General features: G+C 40.0%; 1 protein-coding gene across 4 annotated transcripts in view; it reads right to left on the bottom strand.

Annotated features, from left to right (window-relative positions):
- The window catches only part of LAMA4 (laminin subunit alpha 4), a 148,164-nt gene that overhangs the window by 34,543 nt on the left and 90,058 nt on the right, over nt 1–23,563 (bottom strand). For all 4 annotated transcript variants that reach the window (XM_070376403.1, XM_005890204.3, XM_070376404.1 and 1 more), the window contains 7 exons: nt 21,819–21,935; nt 18,180–18,328; nt 14,220–14,361; nt 13,428–13,524; nt 5,359–5,475; nt 3,612–3,791; nt 1,721–1,860 (listed from right to left, as the gene is read on the bottom strand). In XM_070376403.1, the coding sequence (XP_070232504.1) occupies nt 1,721–1,860; nt 3,612–3,791; nt 5,359–5,475; nt 13,428–13,524; nt 14,220–14,361; nt 18,180–18,328; nt 21,819–21,935 (942 nt within the window). The remainder of the gene's footprint in view (nt 1–1,720; nt 1,861–3,611; nt 3,792–5,358; nt 5,476–13,427; nt 13,525–14,219; nt 14,362–18,179; nt 18,329–21,818; nt 21,936–23,563) is intronic.

The raw sequence follows: 23,563 nt of genomic DNA, 5'->3' as shown, positions 1-23,563 counted from the left end.
TTGGGAGGGGTCTAGACTCAGCTTCTAAGTCTTATATGAGGTCTTGAAATCTGGCTCTACCACTTACTAGCTGTGGAACCATGAGCAAATCACTTAAACCTGCAGTTTCCTCATCGTTAAATGAGGACAAAAGATTTGTTAAGAGGATGAAACAAGGTAACTATAAAGTGTTTTCCAGTGTCTGGCTCTATCATAATAACTGTAATGATGACTTCATTAAGACATTCCTTATAATAATCCTTAGAAAGGCATCACAATGAAGCACAATTCAGAAAATGCATTTCTAAGAGGCCCAATATGACATGCCGACCTGGTCTGATTCAAGGTGATTTTCAGAATATTCAGAAGTGTAAGGACTGTGTATATTCATGCCATTATGCAAATATTTATGAATAATTAGATATATTACATCAATTGACTAATATTAATTTAGTTAATACTGATGGCCAGTGAGTTCACAATTATATTTCCAAGTGCCTAAAGTGCAGCTGTCCTATGTGGCCAGTTGAGAAGAATACAATACATCTTAGTAAATAATCAAGTAGTATATGGGGTTAAAGTCTGTAAAAATTGAGAGTTTGAAAAGATATCTATCTGTATTAGAAAGCATCTCCCTTTGGGGAGCTGTGTGGGTTCCCCAAGGCATTGCCAGGACTTTCTTCAGAAAATGGTTTTAGGTGATTAAGGCTCCTAAATTCTACTCCATAGAAATAAAAGTACCAGAAGGCATTCACAGAAACCTAGCTTTGGAAATGCCATTTACTGACAATAAATCTTTTTTGAAATGTTCTCCAAGGTATCTAAAAGGTGATTTGTGGCGTAGGGCTAATTACCATATATTATTTAAAAGTTGGGTATATTTAGCAGTAATAATTTCCTTCATTACAAAACAGTTGATTTCCAGTTCTTAATTCTGTCCATAATTAGGGCCAATAGTCTGTTCAGGTTGACTCACAATTGAGAAAATAAAACCATACAATTTGGTTGTTAAAAAAATCGTGGTGGTCTATAAATGAATAAAAAACAAATTAGAAAGGGGCCAAGAACAAGCCTTGTTGTGCCACAGTGAAAATGTTGATTGTTGTGTTAGGATATTTCCTATCACTGCTGGCACTAGTTACGGTGTTGTATTGCTTCTGTGTAGCGTGTCAGAATGGGAGCTTTGTTGAAATTGTTCAGTTTAGCTGCTATGTGTTACACCTGTGGAGAGGTCAGTAAAAGTTTCGTATCATCTGTGCTGTGCCAGAGAATTCTTTGAAAAGGCAGATGGGCAAGAATATTGCATTTAGTAATTACATAAATATAGCTGTTAGGATAATGAATAGCAATAGTAAAATTGAGTCTTTAATTGGGGTTGGCCTTCTTTGGTTCCTTTTGCTCTATGAGCTATGTTGACTAGGCTAAATGTATACCTCTGAATCTTGGCTACCCATTAAGAATCACTGAGGAGCTTCAAAAAAAAAAAAAAAAACACACAAAAAAACACACAGGTTTTGAGCCCTCATCTAGAGAGCCCGATTATTGCTTTATGGTTGGGACCAGGAATTGGTTTGGTTTTCAAATCTCCTCGCTGAGTCTAATGAACAGATGGAGCTGAGAACTATCAAGCTGGATAATACAGTAGAAAGTTCCCAGCTCTGGAAGCTGCCCAAGGATCTAAGCTCAGCCTCACGCTGTCCTTATCACCGAGTGACTGATAATGACTCTTTTCACTGGTTACCTTGCTGGCAACACTTCTGGTCTGAGCAATGAGCTCTCGGATCCTTTGGATGCTGGCGGAAACATTGCTTGCAGGCCGCTTCTGTTCTACCGTACGAAGCTGATCCAGGAGCTGAGGGACAACCTCTGTCAGGTTTCCAACTGTGGTTAATAAAAATGAATCATTTGAGTAGATATCTCAGTAGTTAAGTCTATTTCAGCAATCAGGTGAAGAGATAACAAATGCATGGTTATTTCTGGTAGAACTATTAGAAACTAATTTTATAAGAAAATAATGAAACTATATTTAATTCTAAAAAATTAATAGTTAAGTCCAAAGCATAATCAGTTTCTATCCTGCAATGTTTACAATACATATTGATCTATAAATTATATGCAGAGCAAGCTGATATACAATGTACATTTCTAAAGGGTGGGACCCATGACAAGTACACAGATGTTTCACTAAAGAGCACAAGCTCTGCTTACATTTCTAACTGATATAACAGGTCAAAAGAAATGTTGGGCAAGGTGGGGTGGGTGGGAAGGTTTTTTCCTAAGATGCCTGTTCACACATCACAATGCCACTGCAGTGGTCCCAGCAGCAGCAGAGCTGGATGGAAGAAATAAGGGAGCATGCCCGGAAAAGTGGCAGTGGTGCCAAGGTTGGGGGCTGGGGAGTCATGATCTATGATCCTAGACAAAGGTGGTAGTATGAGCAGACCATACTGATTTTTAAGGTTATTTTCTTTTCGTGTGGGGGGGAGGCGGGAGGAGGGGATATATAATTTACACAGAGAAAAGAGCACAAATCATGAGGATACAATTTGATGGAAAAAAAAAAAATCCAAAACAGAGAATAGCATAGCTTTCTTAAAAGTTTCATGGACTGAAGCAGTGGTTCTCAATGTGTGGTCCCCAGACCAGCAATATGGGGATGGGGTCCAGGTGGTTCTGATGCACACTCGTGTTTGAGAACCACTGGAAACAAATACCTTTGGGCAAACTCCTAGCTAAGGGCAGGGCATGGTCACCGAGCATGAGCAGCTGAGCAAAAGCAAGCCTCTTCCTGGAGCCAAATTAAACTCAGATTCAGGAGAACAGAGCTTCCTTGGAGCCTCAGCTGGTAAAGAATCCACCTGTAATGTGGGAGACCTGGGTTTGATCTCTGAGTTGGGAAGATCCCCTGGAGAAGGGAAAGGTTACCCACTCCAGAATTCTGGCCTGGAGAATTCCATGGACTGTACAGTCCATGGGGTCGTAAAGAGTCAGACACAACTGAGCTACTTTCATTTTCATGCTTCAGGAGACTATTTCAGTGAGGACCTAGGAAACATCTCTTTTCTGTACTTAGGAAACAAACTGCTTCTCCAACAAAAGGAAAGAAATTAGGTAAATAATTAGCTACTATCAGTTTAGTGTGTTTATTAATACAGAGGTAAGTGTATGTTATTTGGATCACTGACCACAAGAGCCATACTATAAAATGACTATTATTATATAGTATAACAGTCTTTAACATTAAAGGCAGTAGAGTACATTTAAAGCATTGCATTAAATGTTGGTTATGAAAATGTGTACAAAACAGGGTTTCTCTCCCCTCAATTCTCTCAGAGAAATGGAGCCACTTTAGAGTCTTTATGAACTCTCATATTATAATATGCCTTTTTATTTACTTGTTTTGTATGGCAACCCACTCCAGTATTCTTGCCTGGACAGAGGAGCCTGGTGGGCCATAGTCCATGGGGTCGCAAAGAGTCAGATGTGACTGAGCGACTAAGCACACAAGTTAACTTCTACAACATTCTAATCTAAAACTCAAATGAAAAAACACTGCTTCTTAACGAAAGATATGCAGGGTTTAATGACCAGTCCCTCAACTGGATGCAGGTTGTGAAGTTGCTAGGTGATACCTGCATCTCTGGCAGAGTCCACGGCAGTGTTGTAAGCAGAAGAGTCAAAACTTTGGAGATTCTGTGACCAGTTGGTTAGGTTGCTAGCCATCGGGGCGGTTGCCTCCTGGACTTCCATTGTGGTCTTGTTAGCTTCCGCGGTGATCAGCTGGGACTGACCCAGGCGCTGCTGGGCATCACCTTCACACAGAGCACAAGGACATTTATTTTGCAAAGAAGTAGGGCCTTTGATGGGATCATGAATACTCATTTAATCACTGGGATGAAACAGACCTCAAATTCAGGCTTTTCAGTCAAACTGAGACCTTTATATGCATGTTAATCATGGTGTAAGTTAGGTGCATAAGAATACTGTAAACAGTATTGACAAATGAGATTGAAAGACTCTAAAGTCTCAATAAAATAATGTAGTTCATTTAAAACATTTCCAAATTAGAGGTAATTTTTTTTTAAAGAGTAGTATTACTTCAAGTTAGAGACCTGGTGAGAAAACTATACAAAATGTGTATGAGATACTAACTCATAAAATGTTTGCTTGAAATCCACTGTAAATATCACTTTCCTTCTGCCATAAAAATGATGCTCTAGTACAGACATAAATTGGTAAGAAAAGGTATTTTTGAATAAGAAAAGTAAGTTTCAAAAGAGATCTATAGTGCAATTTTTAAGTTATATATTTAAAATAAAAACAAGTTTACAACAAAACGTTTGTTTCCTAGATAATGAAATTATAACAGATTTCCCTTGTTTTTTCTCTTTTGTTATCCATATTTTCTAATTTTTCTACAATGGGCATGCATTAATTCTGTAAATAAAAACAATTAACAATCTCTCAGGTGAGGTTTAGCTTCTTCTTCTTTTTTTTTTTTTTTTAACCAGAGAAACATTTAACTCAACCTCTCACGCTCTGAACTCGTGATGGTTGTGGCTTTGAATCCTGGGTCATCGTCTTTGTGTTGCTGTACCTTTCAGAGCAAGCTCCCCAGACTTGACAAGCCTTGGGGTTCACATCAGCCTAAAAGCAATACTTTCCCACATGAGATGATGTTTGTAAAATGCAGCCCAGGGCTTAGCATGTAGTAGCTCTGATGACGCTGATCAGATGGACCCATCTGGCCAGGGCTTTGGTGTCCGGTGGTACTGCTGCCGGATTTGCTCCGTGTAGTGAAACCCCACATCCAGCAGTAATGTGCTAACTTTCACTATGCTGGGAAAGGCACATCTGCTTCCCATCACATCTTTCTGAGATACCCCCATAGTTTCAGATTAGACAACATGAGTGCTCTTGTTTCCCTCTCTGGCTAGGTGGTCTCTCTGCTTGCATTATAAGAAAGACATGCCATGTAACAGAGAGCAGCTGTTTATTGCTGGGGTCAGAGAAACCCAATAACCAAATTGGGGCTTATTTGTTAATGAAAAGGAATGTTCACAAGTAGGTTACCCAACAGTATAAACATCCTGATCTCATTCACACACACACACACACACACACACCCCCACACACACAAGACTGGAGGAAAATGCTCTTAAATTTAATTGTCATCCCTAGGTGATGTAGCTACAGCTTTTATTATCTTTCAGGACTTTTGTGTGTGTGTGTGAGATAAACGAAGTTTCTTTTGTCATCAGAAAGCAATACTATTTATAAAAAGATTAATAAGCAGGGAATCACCTACTCTTTCCTCAGAGGTTTCCCTTAATATTAGTGAACAAACAGAAGAGCTTACGTTTTGGTTGGGACCCTCACCTCTCTCTGCGGCCTGCAGTCTTTTCATGGCATCATTTAATCTGTCTCTGAGAGCACTCTTCCTTGCTAGGGCTCCTCCCACGCGCCTGCTGGTATCCACCACTGCCTCATCACTGCCTGTGGAGGAGAAGCCAAAAGAGTACAAGCAGGGCAAAGACTGGGGGGTGGGGTGGTGAAATCTCTGTTTCAACGAAAAAAATTCTGGTTTGTACCATGGAAATGAAGTGAAGTGAAAGTCGTTGTCATGTCCGACTCTTTGCGACTCCATGCACTATATAGTCCATGGAATTCTCCAGGCTAGGGTACTGGAGTGGGTTGCCTAACCCTTCTCCAGCGGATCTTCCTGGCCCAGGAATCGAACTAGGGTCTCCTGCATTGCAGGGGGATTCTTTACCAACTGAGCTATCAGGGAGGCCCCTTGTACAATGCAGTCATCTGCAATATTCTGAATATGATATAAACATAGAACGCCAATTCTGGGAAGTGGTACTTCAGTTAAGAGGTAAAGGACTGCAGAAAACCTGTAACACTGCTTGGGAGTGATATAGGATGTCATAAAGTAACTCATAAAGGTATAGAGATAATGGCTAATTTTTTGATTGAAAAATATAGTACTGCTATGACTAATAACACCTAGATGCACAACTGATTAAGAGCAGACTGGTTAGATAAGAATAGTTCTTTTTTCTTACTTGTTTTAATAAAATTTTAATTGATACACAACACGCATCTAGAAAATGGTACACATGGCTTGATGAATTTTCCCAAACTGAACGCCAAATATAACCAATACCCAGGGCAACAAAAAGAGCATGGTTAGCCCTTTAAGGTTTCCTGGGACCTCCATGCTTACCCGAACGTAGTCCTACCTCTGTTCCTTAGCTGTGTCTATTTTTAAGCTTTATTCAAAAGAAATGATCAGATCAGATCAGATCAGTTGCTCAGTCGTGTCTGACTCTTTGCAACCCCATGAATCGCAGCACTCCAGGCCTCCCTGTCCATCACCAACTCCCGGAGTTCACTCAGACTCACATCCATCGAGTCAGTGATGCCATCCAGCCATCTCATCCTCTGTCGTCCCCTTCTCCTCCTGCCCCCAATCTCTCCCAGCATCAGAGTCTTTTCCAATGAGTCAACTCTTTGCATGACGTGGCCAAAGTACTGGAGTTTCAGCTTTAGCATCATTCCTTCCAAAGAAATCCCAGGGCTGATCTGACAGAATATTATAATTTTTTATATCTTTTGTATCACTGTCTTAATTTCTGTACAGTTAAAAGTCTTGAGTAGTTTAAATCTTCCAACTGTTTTTTTGTTCTTTAAGACTGTGCTGGCTATTCTTGCCTACCCTATCCACGCTCATTTCCAAAGAAATTCTAGAAACATCCCATATGTGTATATACAGTTCTGGTACTTTAATTGCAATTATATTGAATCTACAGATATATTCTGGCAGTAACTCTTATTTTTACAAATTCAAATCTTCCACTTAATGTAAAGTAAAAGTGAAGTCGCTCAGTCGTGTCTGACTCTTTGCGACCCCATGGACCGTAACCTACCAGGCTCCACGGTCCATGGAATTTTCCAGGCAAGAATACTGGAGTGGGCTGCCATTTCCTTCTCCAGGGGATCTTCCCAACCCAGGGATCGAACCCAGGTCTCCTGCATTGCAGACAGACACTTTACCGTCTGAGCCACTAGGGAAGCCCACACTTAATGTAAGTTATTATATAAAAACTACATATATATATATATAATACATTACACTCATAAATAAACAATTGCACTCCTTTCACATGCTAGCAAGGTAATGCTCAAAATCCTTCAAGCTAGGCTTCAACAGTACATGAACCAAGAACTTCTATATGTACAAGCCGGATTTAGAAAAGACAGAGGAACCAGAGATCAAATTGCCAACATCCACTGGATCACAGAGAAAGCAAGAGAGTTCCAGAAAAACATCTACTTCTGCTTCATTGACTATGCTAAAGCCTCTGACTATGTGGATCACAACAAACTGTGGAAAATTCTTCAAGAGATGGGAATACCAGACCACCTTATCTGCCACCTAATCTGTATGCAGGCCAGGAAGCAACAGTTAGAACCAGACAAGGAACAATGGACTGGTTCAAAATTGGAATAGGAGTACGTCAGGCTGTATACTGTCATCCTGCTTATTTAACTTATATGCAGAGTACCTCATGAGAAACGTTGGGCTGAATGAAGTACAAGCTGGAATCAAGATTGCTGGAAGAAATATTAATAACCTCAGATGTGCAGATGACACCATCCTTATGGCAGAAAGCCAAGAGAAACTAGAGAGCCACTTGATGAAGGCAAAAGAGGAGAGTGAAAAAGCTGGCTTAAAACTCAACAGTCAAAAAACTAAGATCATGGCATCCAGTCCCATCGCTTCATGGCAAATAGATGGGGAAACAGTGGAAACAGTGACAGACTATTTTCTTGGGCTTCAAAATCACTGTGGATGGTGACTGCAGCCATCAAATTAAAAGATGTTTGCTCCTCGGAAGAAAAGCTATGACAAACCTAGACAACGTATTAAAAAGAGAGACAGTTTGCTGACAAAGGTCTGTATAGTCAAAACTATGATTGTTGCGGTAGTCATTATGGATGTCAGAGTTGGACCATAAAGAAGGCTGAGTGCTGAAGAATTGATGCTTTCGAACTGTGATATTGGAGAAGACTCTTGAGAGTCCCTTGGATTGCAAGGAGCTCAAACCACTCAGATGAGATCAGATCAGTTCAGTTGCTCAGTCATGTCTGACTCTTTACAACCCCATGAATCGCAGCACGCCAAGCCTCCCTGTCCATCACCAACTCCCGGAGTTTACTCAGACTCACGTCCATCGAGTCAGTGATGCCATCCAGCCATCTCATCCTCTGTCATCCGCTTCTCCTCCTGCCCCCAATCCTTCCCAGCATCAGAGTCTTTTCCAATGAGTCAACTCTTCGCCTGAGGTGGCCAAAGTACTGGACTTTCAGCTTAAGCATCATTCCTTCCAAAGAAATCCCAGGGCTGATCTCCTTCAGAATGGACTGGTTGGATCCCCTTGCAGTCCAAGGGACTCTCAAGAGTCTTCTCCAACACCACAGTTCAAAAGCATCAATTCTTCGGCGCTCAGCCTTCTTCACAGTCCAACTCTCACATCCATACATGACCACAGGAAAAACTATAGCCTTGACTAGACGAACCTTTGTTGGCAAAGTAATGTCTCTGCTTTTGAATATGCTATCTAGGTTGGTCATAACTTTCCTTCCAAGGAGTAAGCGTCTTTTAATTTCATGGCTGCAGTCACCATCTGCAGTGATTTTGGAGCCCAGAAAAATAAAGTCTGACACTGTTTCCAATGTTTCCCCATCTATTTCCCATGAAGTGGTGGGACCGGATGCCATGATCTTCGTTTTCTGAATGTTGAGCTTTAAACCAACTTTTTCACTCTCCACTTTCACTTTCATCAAGAGGCTTTTGAGTTCCTCTTCACTTTCTGCCATAAGGGTGGTGTCATCTGCATATCTGAGGTTATTGATATTTCTCTTGGCAATCTTGATTCCAGCTTGTGTTAGTCCTAAGGGAAATCAACCCTGAATATTCATTAGAAGGACAGATGCTGAAGCTGAAGCGCCAATACTCTGGGCACCTGTTTCGAAGAGCTGACTCACTGGAAAAGACCCTGATGCTGGGAAAGATTGAAGGCAGAAGGAGAAGGAGACGACAGAGGACAAAATGGTTGTATGTCCTTACCGACTCAAAGGACATGAGTTTGAGCAAACTCTGGGAGATGATGAACAACAGGGAAACACGGCCTGCTGCAGTCCATGGGGTTGCAAAGAGTCAGACATAACTGAGCAACTGAACAAAAACATATATAAATAATACAGTTTATAGAGTTTTTAATATAATAAAAACTTTCATTTAATGGAAGTTTTTATTATATAAAAATGTATATGTATTTATATATATTAAATATATATAAATATAATACAGTTTTTATTTATTCTTCCTTAGATCTAAATTCTCCTTTTGATCTCTATTTATTTATTTCATCTTTTAATTTCTTCAGTAGTGTACCATAGTTTGATGTGTAAAGATCTTAGCATCTTTCATCAGATTTATTCCTAGGTATTTTGTTATGGCAAACAGTGTTATTTTAAAAGTTAATTTCTAATTGTTTTACCCAGAATTAAACTAGGTACTTACACAATGAATTGATAATGTGGGTCGTCCTTGTCTTATTTCCAATCCTAATGGGGAAGCTTTCAATATTTCCGTATGAATATATACTTGCTGAATATTATTTTATTCTTTCTTGTTAGATTATGGAAGTTTCCTTCTATTCCTAGTTTGCTATGAGTTTTTTTAAAACATGAGTGGGTACTGAATTTTGTTAAATGATCTTCCTGAAAGTAGTGAGATAAGCATATGAGTGGTCTCCTATGTCTGGTAAATGTGGTGAATTGCTACTAATGTTTTAAATGTTAAAATATTGAAATTCTGCAATAAACCTAACTTGATCATGTATTACCAATTTTATGTATGCTAGATTTGATTGGCCAATTTTTTGATAGGATTTTCACATCTTTGTTCCTGAGAGAATGTGGCTTATATTTTTCCTTGTTTATAATGTCCTTAGGATTTGATGTCTAAATTTTGTTGACTTCATGGAAAAACAGAGGATTTCCAATTTTTCTATTTTCTGGAAGAATTTATATACTAATGGAGTTATTTCTTCAAGTGTTTTGGAGAATTCACTAGTGGAGCCATTTGAGCCTTGAGATTTTCTTATGGGAGGGCTTAATTGCTGATTAGATTTATTATACATATGCACATACATACAGTTCTCCAGATTACATACATCAGATTTTCCATTCATTCTAGTACTTGTTTTGATTATAAGTCTTTTCTTGAAAAATTATTCTTGAAAATGTTCTTGTAGCATAGACCTTAATTGGGGCTCTCTTGGCACAAATCTAAACAAGTCACGATGTAAAATCTCGTCACCTAAACTGAAGGATCAACTTCCCAAGAATCGGTTCATGCTTTGTTTACTTCAAAGCATCAAGAAATGTATGTTTCTTGACAGATAAGTAATTTCTTCACTTCCCATTCTTCTTTTCCTTCTCTCTAATGGGCTTACAGATATATACTCTCCCATGGTATACTGTCTCTTTTCAATTATACAGTATTGGTGTGCTTGGTTTTATTGTACAGTTATTTTTTCCCATACATGTGTATAACGGGTGTATATAGGTGGTGCTTAGTTGATTCTGTCAATGTACTTTGTACCAAGTACAACATAACTAAAGTACAAGCGCTTCTTTCTTGTTTCCTCTGGTTAGTGTCAATAACTCCCCAGAATTCAAGGAGGGTCTTAAACATCTTTTGTAATTGCTTTGTGCCTTCTCTCTGTTTAGTTTCAACTTTTTCATATTGTGATACAGCAGTCTATTCACTCTTTCTTTTGGGTCTGTTACTGCAAAAAACACTGGTTGATACATTGAGGCTAAATATATTTAACTATATTTGGAGTCTGATAAAAATAGAAGAAAGAAAATCTATTTGGGGCTGGATGTTTAAAAGAAGAAATGCTTCATAAAATGTCTGTCCTATTTGGAACTTACTGTCTTACATAAACATTTTCCATTTTACAAATGAATTCAGTAGAAGATTTTTTAAAATAGTAGCTTCCTGAGTTTATTACAGATTGCTAACTATTTGACATAGATAATGAAGAAAAGGAAACCTGGTGAATAAAGATTACTGATCATTGGAACTCATTTGGAAATGAATAATAGTAATCTGAAATTACAGTATAACTCAAGAGATGAATATGATTCAATCTGAAAATGTGAATTTATATTACAAACACTCATATTTTCTAAAGCAAAGCAAGTTCTGAGCCACACAGTCCTAAGTCCCCATAGGTGTCTCTTTTGCAAATAAACATATGAAGGGATTTAACCAAACAAGATCATGAAATAGGCAACCAGATCTGCAAAATATTCAGAGACCAAACCAGAGAGACTAATCTGCACATAAAATATGCAACTTTGAAGAGATAGCATTATTAGAGTAGAAAAACTGCCTTCACAAGGTTCAACAACTCAATAATGACAAGACTGAGAAAATACGTTGCAAATTATTAAGGAGACTAAAATACTTTGTCACTACATCACAAAGACCCACATATTCTGGTCTTCACTACAAAAGCAATACACAGATATGACATTTATCCAAAAATATTTTACTATTGATATTCTAATTCTTTACTGTTAATATTCTAATTCTTTTCTAAAGAGCATGTGTAAGACTATACTTGTATAATAAATTAATTAGAATGAAGAAACAGCATTTTTAATGCCTTTGTTCACCCAGAAAATAGTTGTTTTATGTAATTAAATAGTTAAAGAGTCTGCATATAAAAACAAGTGCATTTATTTTCTTTGGAAAAAAAAAAAAAAAATGAACATTTAGACTTGGGATTAATTACTTTGATGAAATCACATGAAATCTTCAGTTTCAAACTTGGTCTTTGTTTTTAGGTGGCAGAAGTTAGCTAGATAATGGATTTCTGACCTCATTAGTCAATGCTCGAATATCCTTAGGAATGAGCTCATTGCCCCAGAGATAAGTAAGTTTTAGTAAAAATTTTCAGTTTGTTTTTAAGAGTAAATAACAAGATTCAAGATTTCTGCTCTAAGTGACCCATTCCCTAGTCTTGACAATCTTTAAAAAAACTGGTGTGGGAGGCTCATGGCTAAAATATTTACTTTTAATTCCACTAATGTTATTAACTATACCATTTGTATTTTGCTTGTTTCACAAGATTATTATTTCTTGTATTACCAAGTATATGACTGAGCTTTCAACGGAAATGATGACTAGACTTGAAGCAGTTGATCAAATGCATAGCTTGATATATGATCAATGATTGTAATACTGTAACTCTAGAAGGCAATGGCAACCCACTCCAGTACTCTTGCCTGGAAAATCCCATGGATGGAGGAGCCTGGTAGGCTGCAGTCCATGGGGCTGCTAAGAGTTGGACACGACTGAGAGACTTCACTTTCACTTTTCACTTTCATGCACTGGAGAAGGAAATGGCAACCCACTCCGGTGTTCTTGCCTGGAGAATCCCAGGGACGGGGGAGCCTCGTGGGTTTCTGTCTATGGGGTCGCGCAGAGTCTGACACAACTGAAGCGACTTAGCAGTAGCAGCAGCAGCAACAAGATTCAAAGCTAACCAGAATCATTTCACTTTTGTTTTTCCTTCCCTCTCCCAATGTTCAACCTGTTTGATTTAGCAGATGCAGGCCTCAGCCTTTGGAAGTGCTTCTTTCCATGTGGTCATTAGGGTTGTCCTCAATGCAGCAACTGGGTAGAATACAAACTACAAAAAAGTGCAAAAAAACCAGAGGGCTCTGCGGTACCCTGTCCTCCTGACTCAGTGCTGACCCATCTCTTCATGGTAAACTTTGAATATTTATTTTCATTTCCTTATTTGGCAGCACCAGGTCTTTGTTGCAGCATTCAGGATCTTTTAGTTGTGGCATGTGGGATCTAGTTCCCAGACCAGGGATCAAACCCGCCTCCCTTCCCCCAGCACTGGGGTCAGAATCTTAGCCACTGGACCACCAGAGAAGACCTTCATGGTAAAGTTTTAAAGGGCTTCTGAATTCTTCAAGAAAGGTTACATTATGTGTGATATAATTTTAGGGTGAAGCGTATTTTATGGTAATAACTCCCTGAAAATTGGTATTTATAGCAAGTTTCTACTAATTAATCTTTTTGATTAGCAAAAATATCCACTATATGTTTCCATGTAATTTTACTACATGGAAATTTTTTAAAACCACAATTTATTTTAAAATATCTAACAGCTGCTTTTTTAATACCTTGACTATGAGCAGGAACTATTAAGGCAATATTCAAATGAAACAGAATTTCTTCTATTTCTAGAATTTTGTAACCTCTGTTTACACGCAGAAACACTGTGTGGAAGGAGGGAAGCAGCTACAAATCAGAAGGCAGACAGGAAAGTGAAGATATTTACTAGAATCTGCCCTTGCTTGCAGCTCTCTGGCTTGATTGAGGAGGTTCTCGCTCTCATCTTTATGGTAAATGATCTGTGTATCAATCCCACTCACAGCCTACAAAGGAATCGGAGAGAGAAAGTAGGAATGACAGCAAAAGAAATCAAGTTTTCATCATTCTAGGATTTAAATGGTTTACACTTTATCTGCTAAACAGCAAACAAAATTCATACAGCTTCATTTTCATAGTTCGAAATTAAGGTCAAATGTAAACATGAAAAAATAATATCTTTGATATTTACAAGATAAATGGTTTTTGAAGAAAATTCAGTGAACTCAGAACAGTGCCTGGCCAAGGCCCCACCAAAGAAAGTGCTTGTCACGAAGAAGCTGTTAAATAAACAATGTTTTTGAGTTGAGGAAATCTGAATATATGCATAAAGTATCTTCTCTAGTGCCGTGCTGCAGTCCACAGCGTCACAGAGTCGGACACGACTGAGCAACTGAACAACAACAATCTTCTGTATCAGCAGGAACTAGTCTTCGATATTTTCTATTCAGGGACTTAGGTTTAAAAAAGCTTATGTTAAAGGAACTGGCATTCACTGACTGGAGTATGACACATCTCGAAGAACCTGTACTACTGAAGCATTCATAACATAAATAAAATGGTCTTTTCTCAGTTCTGCTGCTCTTTCTGCCATCTGAATGACATTGGAAGCTCAAGAGATGACATTAGGAAACAAAGTCATAAGCCAGGAAAAGGCAACATATTGATATAAAAATGAATGTTAAAATAAGGGAATACTCACATCATAAATTCGATCAGTGATGTTCAAAGCCTGTTCTGCTGTTTCATTGGCTTCACTAACGTAATTGGCAATATTCTCATAGACATTTGAAGCATCCAAAGCCTTCTGTACCAGTCCATTCATATCTGAACTGTGCAAATTCCTGTTAATGAACAAACCTGGCATTATTGCCTCTTTTTACCTCCTTGGGAAATAGGGCCATTTTTAGAGTCTGATTAGAATACTTCCAGGACTACAGGCACTTCCTTTTTGCTTTTTTAAAGTTACCTGGCTGGGCAGTGCTCACCCACACGCCCCCTCCTCACCCCTCCACTGCCCCCTCCCACCTCCTGGCCTTTCCTAGGGGCACATCGTCTTCCCATTCCTCTGCTTTTAGTTCTTTCAAGACTTCACCTTGTTTTGGCTCCTTGGCAACTGCCTGCCTGGCAGCAGCCTCAGGGAAAGGAAATGCTGATTTTAAAACAGCATCTGCACCTCTTCAAGCAAGAGCTTGTTTATGTGGTGGCGTCAGGCAGAGGAATGAACCTACATTCATCCCCACCTGCTGCTTACCCGAATCAGCACTGTTATTCCCTCCCTGTCAAAGAAAGTAAGGCTCTCAGAGAGGGTGCATAACCTCAGCATGGTGTTATTAATAAATATTAGCTGGTTTCACTCTATTTATTCAATCTTATCTCTTTCTTTTATATAACAGATCACATATTTCTTGAAGAAGGGTTATAATATGTATTGAGCATCACATGCAGATACTGGGTCAGCCCCATTCCATGTACTATATCTCTACATCTTCCCACACCTGTGAAGTTGACATTGTTATTCCTTTCCCATAAAAGTTGCTGAGGCTCTGAGGAAGGGTGCACAACTTGCCCAAGGCAAACATGGTTAAGGTCTGTCTCATTCCTGAGGCCTAGCTGCTCCCCTTAAGTGCACAGCCCCACCTCACAATCACCCTGATCCTTACACCACTTTCTCTGCCTTTGTCTCCTCTGACTCCTGTAAGGTTCCGCTAATATTTACTGGTACCCATCATGCACTGGGGGGCTTCAGCTGGTAAAGAATCTGCCTACAATGCAGGAGACCCTGGTTCAATTCCTGGGTCAGGAAGTTCCCTTGGAGAAGGGATAGGCTACCCACTCCAGTATTCCTGGGCTTCCCTGGTGGCTCAGATGGTAAAGAATCTACCTGCAAAGAGGGAGACCTGGGCTCAATTCTTGGGTTGGGAAGATCTCCTGGAGGAGGACTTGGCAACCCACTGCAGTATTCTTGCCTGGAGAATCCTCATGGACAGAGGAGCCTGGAGGGCTACAGTCCATGGGGTCATAAGAGTAGGACAGGACTGAGCGACTAAGCACAGCACAGCACATCATGAACTAGACACCCTCATGCAGAGGCTGATAACAATATGCGCCTCAAAGGATTGAAGTGAGGTCCAACAGGGATAAAATATGTTTAGTGCTTGGTACCGTGCCTGGCATCTAGCGAATCTCAGGGCTTATTATTACACTTAAACTATTTCCTAAATGGAAATTTCAAACTGTATGGGTATCCACATAGTAATTCATATTACTGACAAACTCTTCTTCTTCCTCTATACTATGAACTCCACCCTCACTTCCGCAGCCCATCCTAAACCCTCTGTCTTAAGTTTATTCAGTGTTAAACCCACCAGTTCCATCCTTTCCCCCCCAACTCTGGATACTGATGACTAGTATCACTTTATTCATCAGTAACTTCTCAGAAGAGTCACTGTGATGGGATCTACACGACACTACAGATCCTACACTGGCTCCTCTCTTCACACCACCTGGACCTACTGAGCTCAGCTAATCGTTTCTCAGCCTCCTTCATGCAGTTTCAGTCTCTGCGCACTGGCTTAGGCTCAGAGAGACTTCCTCTGTATTTCCTTGGCAACTCTATTCTCTTTTGTCCAAGTTCACCATCACTCTGGCTCCTCTACAATAGGGCTGATATCTATTAGGCACACTAAGGGCCCACAAAGATGCTTTCATGTTAATTTTTTTTTTTTAATCAGAAGAAGAAAAGTGAGGATAACAGTAATTCTTACATTAGCTTTTATATCAAGGTAGTTATGACATATAATTAAATTTTTTTTTTACAGCCCATGAAAATTATAATGCAGCCCTGCTCTGCAAAGGTAATTCTGATCCAAATGTTTGCTACTTATATCTCCCTATAACTCCCTGTTCAGAAATGGAAAAGAGAGTAAAATCTGAGAAGGTTTTAAAAGAAATGGATAAAAGGTATAAAATGTTACCAATATTTTAAATACTTAAAAATTGTGCTGGCTAGAGTTGGTGAGCAGATATACCTAAGAATTTGAAACAAAAAGCCTTTCTTTGTTTTCATTACTAGGTACAAAAGGGTACTATATTGATATACAAAATAAAAAATGTTCTTTTGAAATGGAAGCTTCTTGATGAATTGTATGTATTTCTATTTGAGACAAAATATGCAAATCTACTGGGCATACCAGATAGATGTCGAAGAATATTCACATTTTGAAGGGAAGACATCTATCAATTTGGATGTTTTCCTGAATATATGTAGAAATATGCTAAACATAAAAAGGAGACTTAAGGTGATTGATATTTCTGATTATGTTTCATGTACAGCTTGGGGTTACTTCCTTAGAAGTTCTAGCTAGAACTCTGTTTGCTGCTGGGGACATTTAGAGGTTTGTGTTGGTATCCCATTCAATGAGATGTTAGTGGCTCAGTGGTGTCTGACTCTTTGTAACCCCATGAACTATGGCCTGCCAGGCTTCTCTGTCCATGGACTTTCCCAGGCAAGAATACTGGACTGGGTTGCCTGTCCCTTCTTCAGGGGTTCTTCCCAACCCAGGGATTGAATCCAGGTCTCCTGCATTGCTGGCAGATTCTTTACCATTTGAGCCACCGGGGAACTCCCAAACAGCTGTAGTTACTAAATGACAAAAGAACGACGAAGACAGCCATAAAATTAATTTCAAAAACAATAACCTACCAATACAGTTATTACCAAAGATAGCATTTTCTCCAAGTTCCATTTGACTGGCTTGATAAAAAACCCATTTCCTGGGAACATGACACTGAGCTGTATACAACACCATCTCACACACCAAGATTTTACCCATGATCTATCCATCCCCACTCCAAACCTGCCCTCTCTTCTTGGGAGACTTGGAAGGATATTTGAAAATTTTGGCAATCAGAAAAAAAGCTGATTTAGTTTTGAACAGAAGTGAACACTGGTTCTTATTTAATTCATGACCTTTACCAATCCTTGTTTCTAATTGCCAGATTTGCAATCTTTCTTTTCAATGATCTCGTTATTTACCTATTTTTTTTCAGGATCATGAATTAAACTCCAATCTTTTAGTACATTTAAATTAACATTAAATGAGTGCTTATGACTCTCTTCTAGATACTTTGAGGAAAACCATCAACCAATGCTCTCTTAACAGGTGTTGAAATAAAATAGTTCCGGCTAGGCACTGTGGAAAAGCTAGAGGATTTGACACAAGTCCCTTATATTATTGACTTCCTACCAGCTTTACTTAAGACATCTGGGTATGAAAAGCTCATGCTGTCTCTGAAATGACGGCAGAATTAGACCTTGCAGAGGGATCTGATTTACCTGATAATATTTTGTGGAGCAGTTATATCCCTAACTAAAACGTGTTAGGTTATCCTATTACTTGTGGAACAGAGCTACCCTGCTACAACACAGATCTCTAATCTGACAGATTTTTTAAAACTGAAAAACTGTCTCCCCAGAGCAATTTCAGAAAAAACAACTGGTTCTCAAACTGGCCAACCAACAAACAGACAAACAAACACACAAACCCAACCCTAAAAACAAACTATTAACACTGTATCCCAGCAACCCTGTCATGTGAAAGTGAACAAAAATAAGTTACTCAGTCTGGAGATATCTGCATTCTTACAACCAGGGTGTTACCTGCTCAACTCATCAGCCTCTTGCTGAAGGTTCCGTGCATGGTCAACAGCTTCCTGAACTAAATCATGACTGAGGTTGCTCAGGTTGGATAGTTTTCTTTGAAGTTCATTTTTGGCTCCATCTATTTCGGCATAAATCCCTGATGCATTCTAAAGAAAATATTGAAAAAAAAATTGAATTTAGAGGGACTTAAAATATTTTTCCTAGGGAGCACCAAAGATAATCTCTATTCCTCCTTGCTGTGAAGTTCAGTAAGCTTCAGGCCAGATCCAGAAGAGTCTAAAAGGCTATGTGTGCATGTTTAGTCGATTTAATTGTGTCCAACTCTTTGTGACCCTATGGACTGTAGTCCACGAGGCTCCTCTGTGCATGGGAGTCTCCAGGCAAGAATACTGGAGTGGGTTGCCATGCCCTCCTTCAGGGTATCTTCCTCACCCAAGGATCAAACCTGCGTCGTGTGCACTGCAGGTGGATTCTTTACAGCTTAGCCACCAGGAAGTCTAAAAGACTATATACATAGATATTTACCTATTTGCATCTTCAACTCCTCTACTGATTCAGACATGCTCTGCCATCTCTCGTCTAAAAAGAAAACTAAATAGAAACGCCCCACTGTCCTCACTTCTCCCTAATTTTAATCCTTTCATAGCAAAATAGAACCCCTCTGCAAATAAAGTGTTTATACATGCTATCTCTATTTCATCAGTTTAAAATTCACACTTTTGACTTATTCCAGTCTGGTTTTTACCCCACTGCTCCACCAACACAGAAATTTACTTAATGATTTCTGAGCTACTAAGTCTCATGGTTATCATTCAGTTCTCATCTTATTTGACCTCTCACCTGCACTTCCTGTGCTGACTACTCTGACTGACACTCACCTTGACATGTGACCTCTCTTAATTTTCAGTTCAACTGTGGACCTATGATTTTGGCTAAAGTTCACACATGGGATGCTGCTATAAACCTATTACTTCCAGCCTTGGCTGGGCCCTCAACGCTGAAAAGAAATTTGCTCTCCTGGTCATTGAACACAGTGATTCTAAACACTGTCACTGTTCCAAAGCCAATATGAATTCCTGCCCTCACCTCTATCTGATTCTCAGCAGGTCACTTAATTTTCTTTTTTATCTAGAAGACATAAGCCAGCTGTTAGTGAGGAGCACTTTTTTCGAGCTCCTGATGTGATGTTACATCTCTATGAAGGGAGCTCAGTTAGTGACCTTTGCACCTTTTCCTTATTTTGCTCTGAGAGGAGAAGTGGTTTACTTAATTGGTAAATTTGGGGGTATAACTATATAGACTCTGCTCAACTCCAGACTGCTGCCTCCAGGGAGCAAGCTGCCAGCAAAAAGCTGAGTTTTCCTGTGCTCCTCCATACAGTGCAAGCTGCCCGGGGCACCACCATGAACCTTGTGGTGTTGGCAATTTCAGTGGGCAGACCTGCTAATGCTGGTACTGAGTATCAGCCACCCCACTTGGCTAAGAGATCTTTTAAAAAGCCACACCTCAATTAGCTGAAATAAAGGGGATATTCTTGATCTTCATATTTACTATTTTTCAACTTTTTTAGAACTTAGGTCCTGAAGGTGGGTAGCATTTACTGATAGTTCTCCTCAGAGACTCCCACACTGACAACAACCAGTAATTTCTCCAAATGGGTTGAGTACAGTAGACAGTGGGGGGCTGGAAGGTGGAAATGGCAACTATATAGAACTCTTGAGATGTTTCGTTGTGAAGCAGAGTAATGATGCAGGGATCAGAGAGGATGTGAAAGTTTTTTTTAATTTTAAAAGATATCAGATACTAGATGTTTCTACGTTTCTATGTTGGCAGTAGTGATTCAGTAGAGTAAGAACTGGGCAAAACAGAAAAGAGAGGCCACAAGTTGATGGACTGAAACCCAGCAACCCTACTGTTGAGCAGTGGAAGTGTGGGACTTAGAACACAGGTTGGGGGGCTGAACTCTGACAGGAAAAGGGACTCTTCACTAATTAGAACAGAAAGGAAGGGAGAAGTAGGATACACATGCAAGCAGACTGGTAGATTTGGGGAGCGAAAATGAAGGGAGTTCTCTTCTCATTGTTCCCATTTTTAATGAAGCATGAAGCAAGTTCACCAGCCAGACTGATAGACGGGAGGTAGGTTTCCCACCAGTCATACTGGCTTCTCTGGAGTGGCCACAATGCTGAGGGTACTTGGGTTTACTGGTTTATGAGATTAGAATTCTCAGGTGAGTATAATAGAGAAAGAAGTATGTATGGAAGTAAAAGGTGTTTGCAAAGAATGATTATACTGATAATTTGAGCTGCTCGTGCTGAAGTTCACAGGGTCACAAAGAGACGGACACAATTGAGCGACTGAACTGAAGGAAGGAAGACTATGAAAGGAGTAGCACGAGTGAGATGGAGGAGGTTTTGGAGTCGCTAGAGAGTTTCTGGGGTGTACACTCTACAGTAAGGGCGATAACAGATGGTGCTTAGGGTGCTCAGTTGTGTCTGACTCTTTGCAACCCCAATGAACTGCAGTCTGCCAGGCTCCCCTGTCTATGGAATTTTCCAGGCAAGAATAGTGGAATGGGTTGCCATTTCCTTCTCCAAGCTTAGGGAGAGAGGTGCTTGATACTGGGATTTGGAAGAGGTACTCTTATTGATGATAAGACCTGGGTCTGGTCATATGAGGGATTACAGAGGTGGATGGGGAGGAAGAGCTTGTCAGACAGGAGAAGTTGAAGGAACCGGAGGTCTGAGAGCTGGTAGACTCATTCATGTGGGTTTTGATGTCACTGGGGAACTAGATGGGAGTAGGGACAGAAAGGAAGCTAAAACTGTCAAAGAATAGGATGGATCAGATGACTTTAAGATAATATCCTTTTAAAGATAATAAAAATAAGCCGAGAGTACTTCAGTGATAGTTTGGTTCACTGCATTTATTGTAAAATTTCTACTTTAAAAAAATGTGGCTTTCATTGATTTTGAATCCCAGCTTTATTAAACATACAACTTATGCATAAAGAGTGGGTAGGATGCATCTACATTTGCACTTTCAACAGAACTTTCTGTGACTGGCTGTGCTGCCCAAAATGGCAGCCACCAACCACATGTGGGGCTACTGAGCACATGAAACGTGGCTAACGTGACAGGAATTTTTAAAAAGTATTTACTTTTGGCTTCCTTGCTGCAAGAGGGATTTCTCTGGTTGCAAGGCGGGCACTTCTCCCGGGGGTGGCTTCTTCGGTTGCAGAGCACAGGCTCTAGGGTGAGCAGGCTTACAGCAGTAGTTGCGGCATGAAGGCTCAGAGCAATCGTGGCGCTTGGGCTAAGTTGCTCTGCGGCACGTGGAATCTTCCTGGATTAGGGATTGAACCTCTGTCCTCTGCATTAGCAGGCGGATTCTTAATCACTGGACCACCAGGGAAGTCCTAAATTTTATTTTGTTTTGAGTAATTTAAAATTTAAGTAGCCATATGTGGCTAGTGGCAACTGAACAATGAAAGAAACTGAAAAATGCAGTCACCTGATCTTAGTTTAACAATGCCACCTAACTTGATAGAATGGAGTCGATTGCTCCTCTGTGACACTGAGCTAACGTTCTAACCTACTATGAATATTAACCTGAAAAAGTCACATGTGTCCTTACCTTTATTATGCTATCAAGTTCTGACAGGGTCAGTCGTGGCATCATCAGTGAGTTGGAAGACGTCCTCAGAGACGCGTTCACCCCTTCCGTCTGTTCCCTTACTCTCTCATGCTGTTTCTGCAGGAGGAAAAGCAAGGGAGAGAGAAATAGACGGTCACTTTAGATAAGGAAGGCATTAGGGAGAGTGCTGTCAGCCTGCTGTCACTGCACTCAGACAGATCCTATCTCAGACCCACCAATGAGTCGCTGTGCCACGCTGGGGAATTCCACCCAGCCCAGGCTCAGCTTTCTCATTTATAAAATGGAGACAATGAAAGTAAGCTCCTCAGGAGCCTTGAAGAACTTAGTTATGATTATTACTTACAGTGCCACCACATCAAAGAGAACTGACACTCCAAAGAGGGCCCCTGCTTCTTTCTCCATAAATGTGAAGTGGGGCCAAGGTTACGGGACTGAACACAGGCTCTGTATTTGCAGTCACTGAAAAGTGACCTAATTCCAGAAAGCATTTATCATGTGCTAACTTTGGGCCAGGCACAAATACCTCATCTGGACAGGAATAAAATATATACAAAAGAATCTTAAAGTCCTTTCAGAAATTTAAAGTGACCCTAATATCAAAGCATAAAATTCTGATCTCGCTTCTTTCTACTCTTTATGTTAGATGTTCAGGTGTTTTGAAGAGGTAAATTGCCCAAGTGTGGATATAGTTTGTCCCTCTTTTTAAAAAAATATTTAAAAATTTTATTTATTTATTTTTGGTGGTGCTAGGTCTTCATTGCTGCGCGGGCTTTTCTCTAGTTGCAGCAAGTGGGGTCAACTCTCTAGTGTGGCGCACAGGCTTCTCATTGAGGGGTCTTCTCTTGTGGAGCACACGGGCTTCAGTGGTTGTGGCACATGGGCTCAGTAGTTGCAGCTCTTGGGCTCTAGAGCACAGGCTCAGTAGCTGTAGCACACAGGCTTAGCTGCTCTGCAGCATGTGGGATCTTCCTGGACCAGGGATAGAACCCGTATCTCTTGCATTGACAGATTCTTTACCACTGAGCTACGAGGGGAGCTCTTTCTTCCTTTTTTTCCTTTTCAAAATTTTTAAAATTGAAGTATAGTTGATTTACAATGCTGTGCTACCTCTGCTGTACAGCAAAGTGACTCAGTTACACACACATATGCATTGCTTTTTAATGTTCTTTTTCCATTATGTTTTATCATAGGATATTGAATATAGTTCCCCATGCTATACATTAGAACTTGTTGTCTATCCATTCTAAACATAATAGTTTGTATCTACCAACCCCAAACTCTCAGTTCATCCCTCTCCCTTGCCACACCCCTCCTTGGCAACCAGAAGTCTCTTCTCCCTGTCTACACGTTTGTTGCTGTTTTGGAGATAGGTTCATTTGGGCCATATTTCGATTCCACATATAAGTGATATCAGATGGGATTTGTCTTTCTCTTTCTGACTTACTTCACTTGGTGTGATAATTTCTAGTTGCATTCATGTTGCTGCAAATGGCATTATTTGGTTCTTTTTTTATGGCTGCTACTGCTACTGCTAAGTCACTTCAGTCGTGTCCAACTCTTCACAACCCCATGGACTGCAGCCTACCAGGCTCCCCCGTCCTCGGGATTTTCCAGGCAAGAACACTGGAGTGGGTTGCCATTTCCTTCTCCAATGCATGAAAGTGAAAAGTGAAAGTGAATTCGCTCAGTCATATCCGACTCTTAGCGACCCCATGGACTGCAGC

This window comes from Bos mutus, chromosome 9 (assembly GCF_027580195.1).
Source record: "Bos mutus isolate GX-2022 chromosome 9, NWIPB_WYAK_1.1, whole genome shotgun sequence".
NCBI classification, from domain to species: domain Eukaryota; kingdom Metazoa; phylum Chordata; class Mammalia; order Artiodactyla; family Bovidae; genus Bos; species Bos mutus.
Note: the sequence above shows the minus strand (reverse complement) of the source record. Positions and strands in the feature narration are given on the sequence as shown.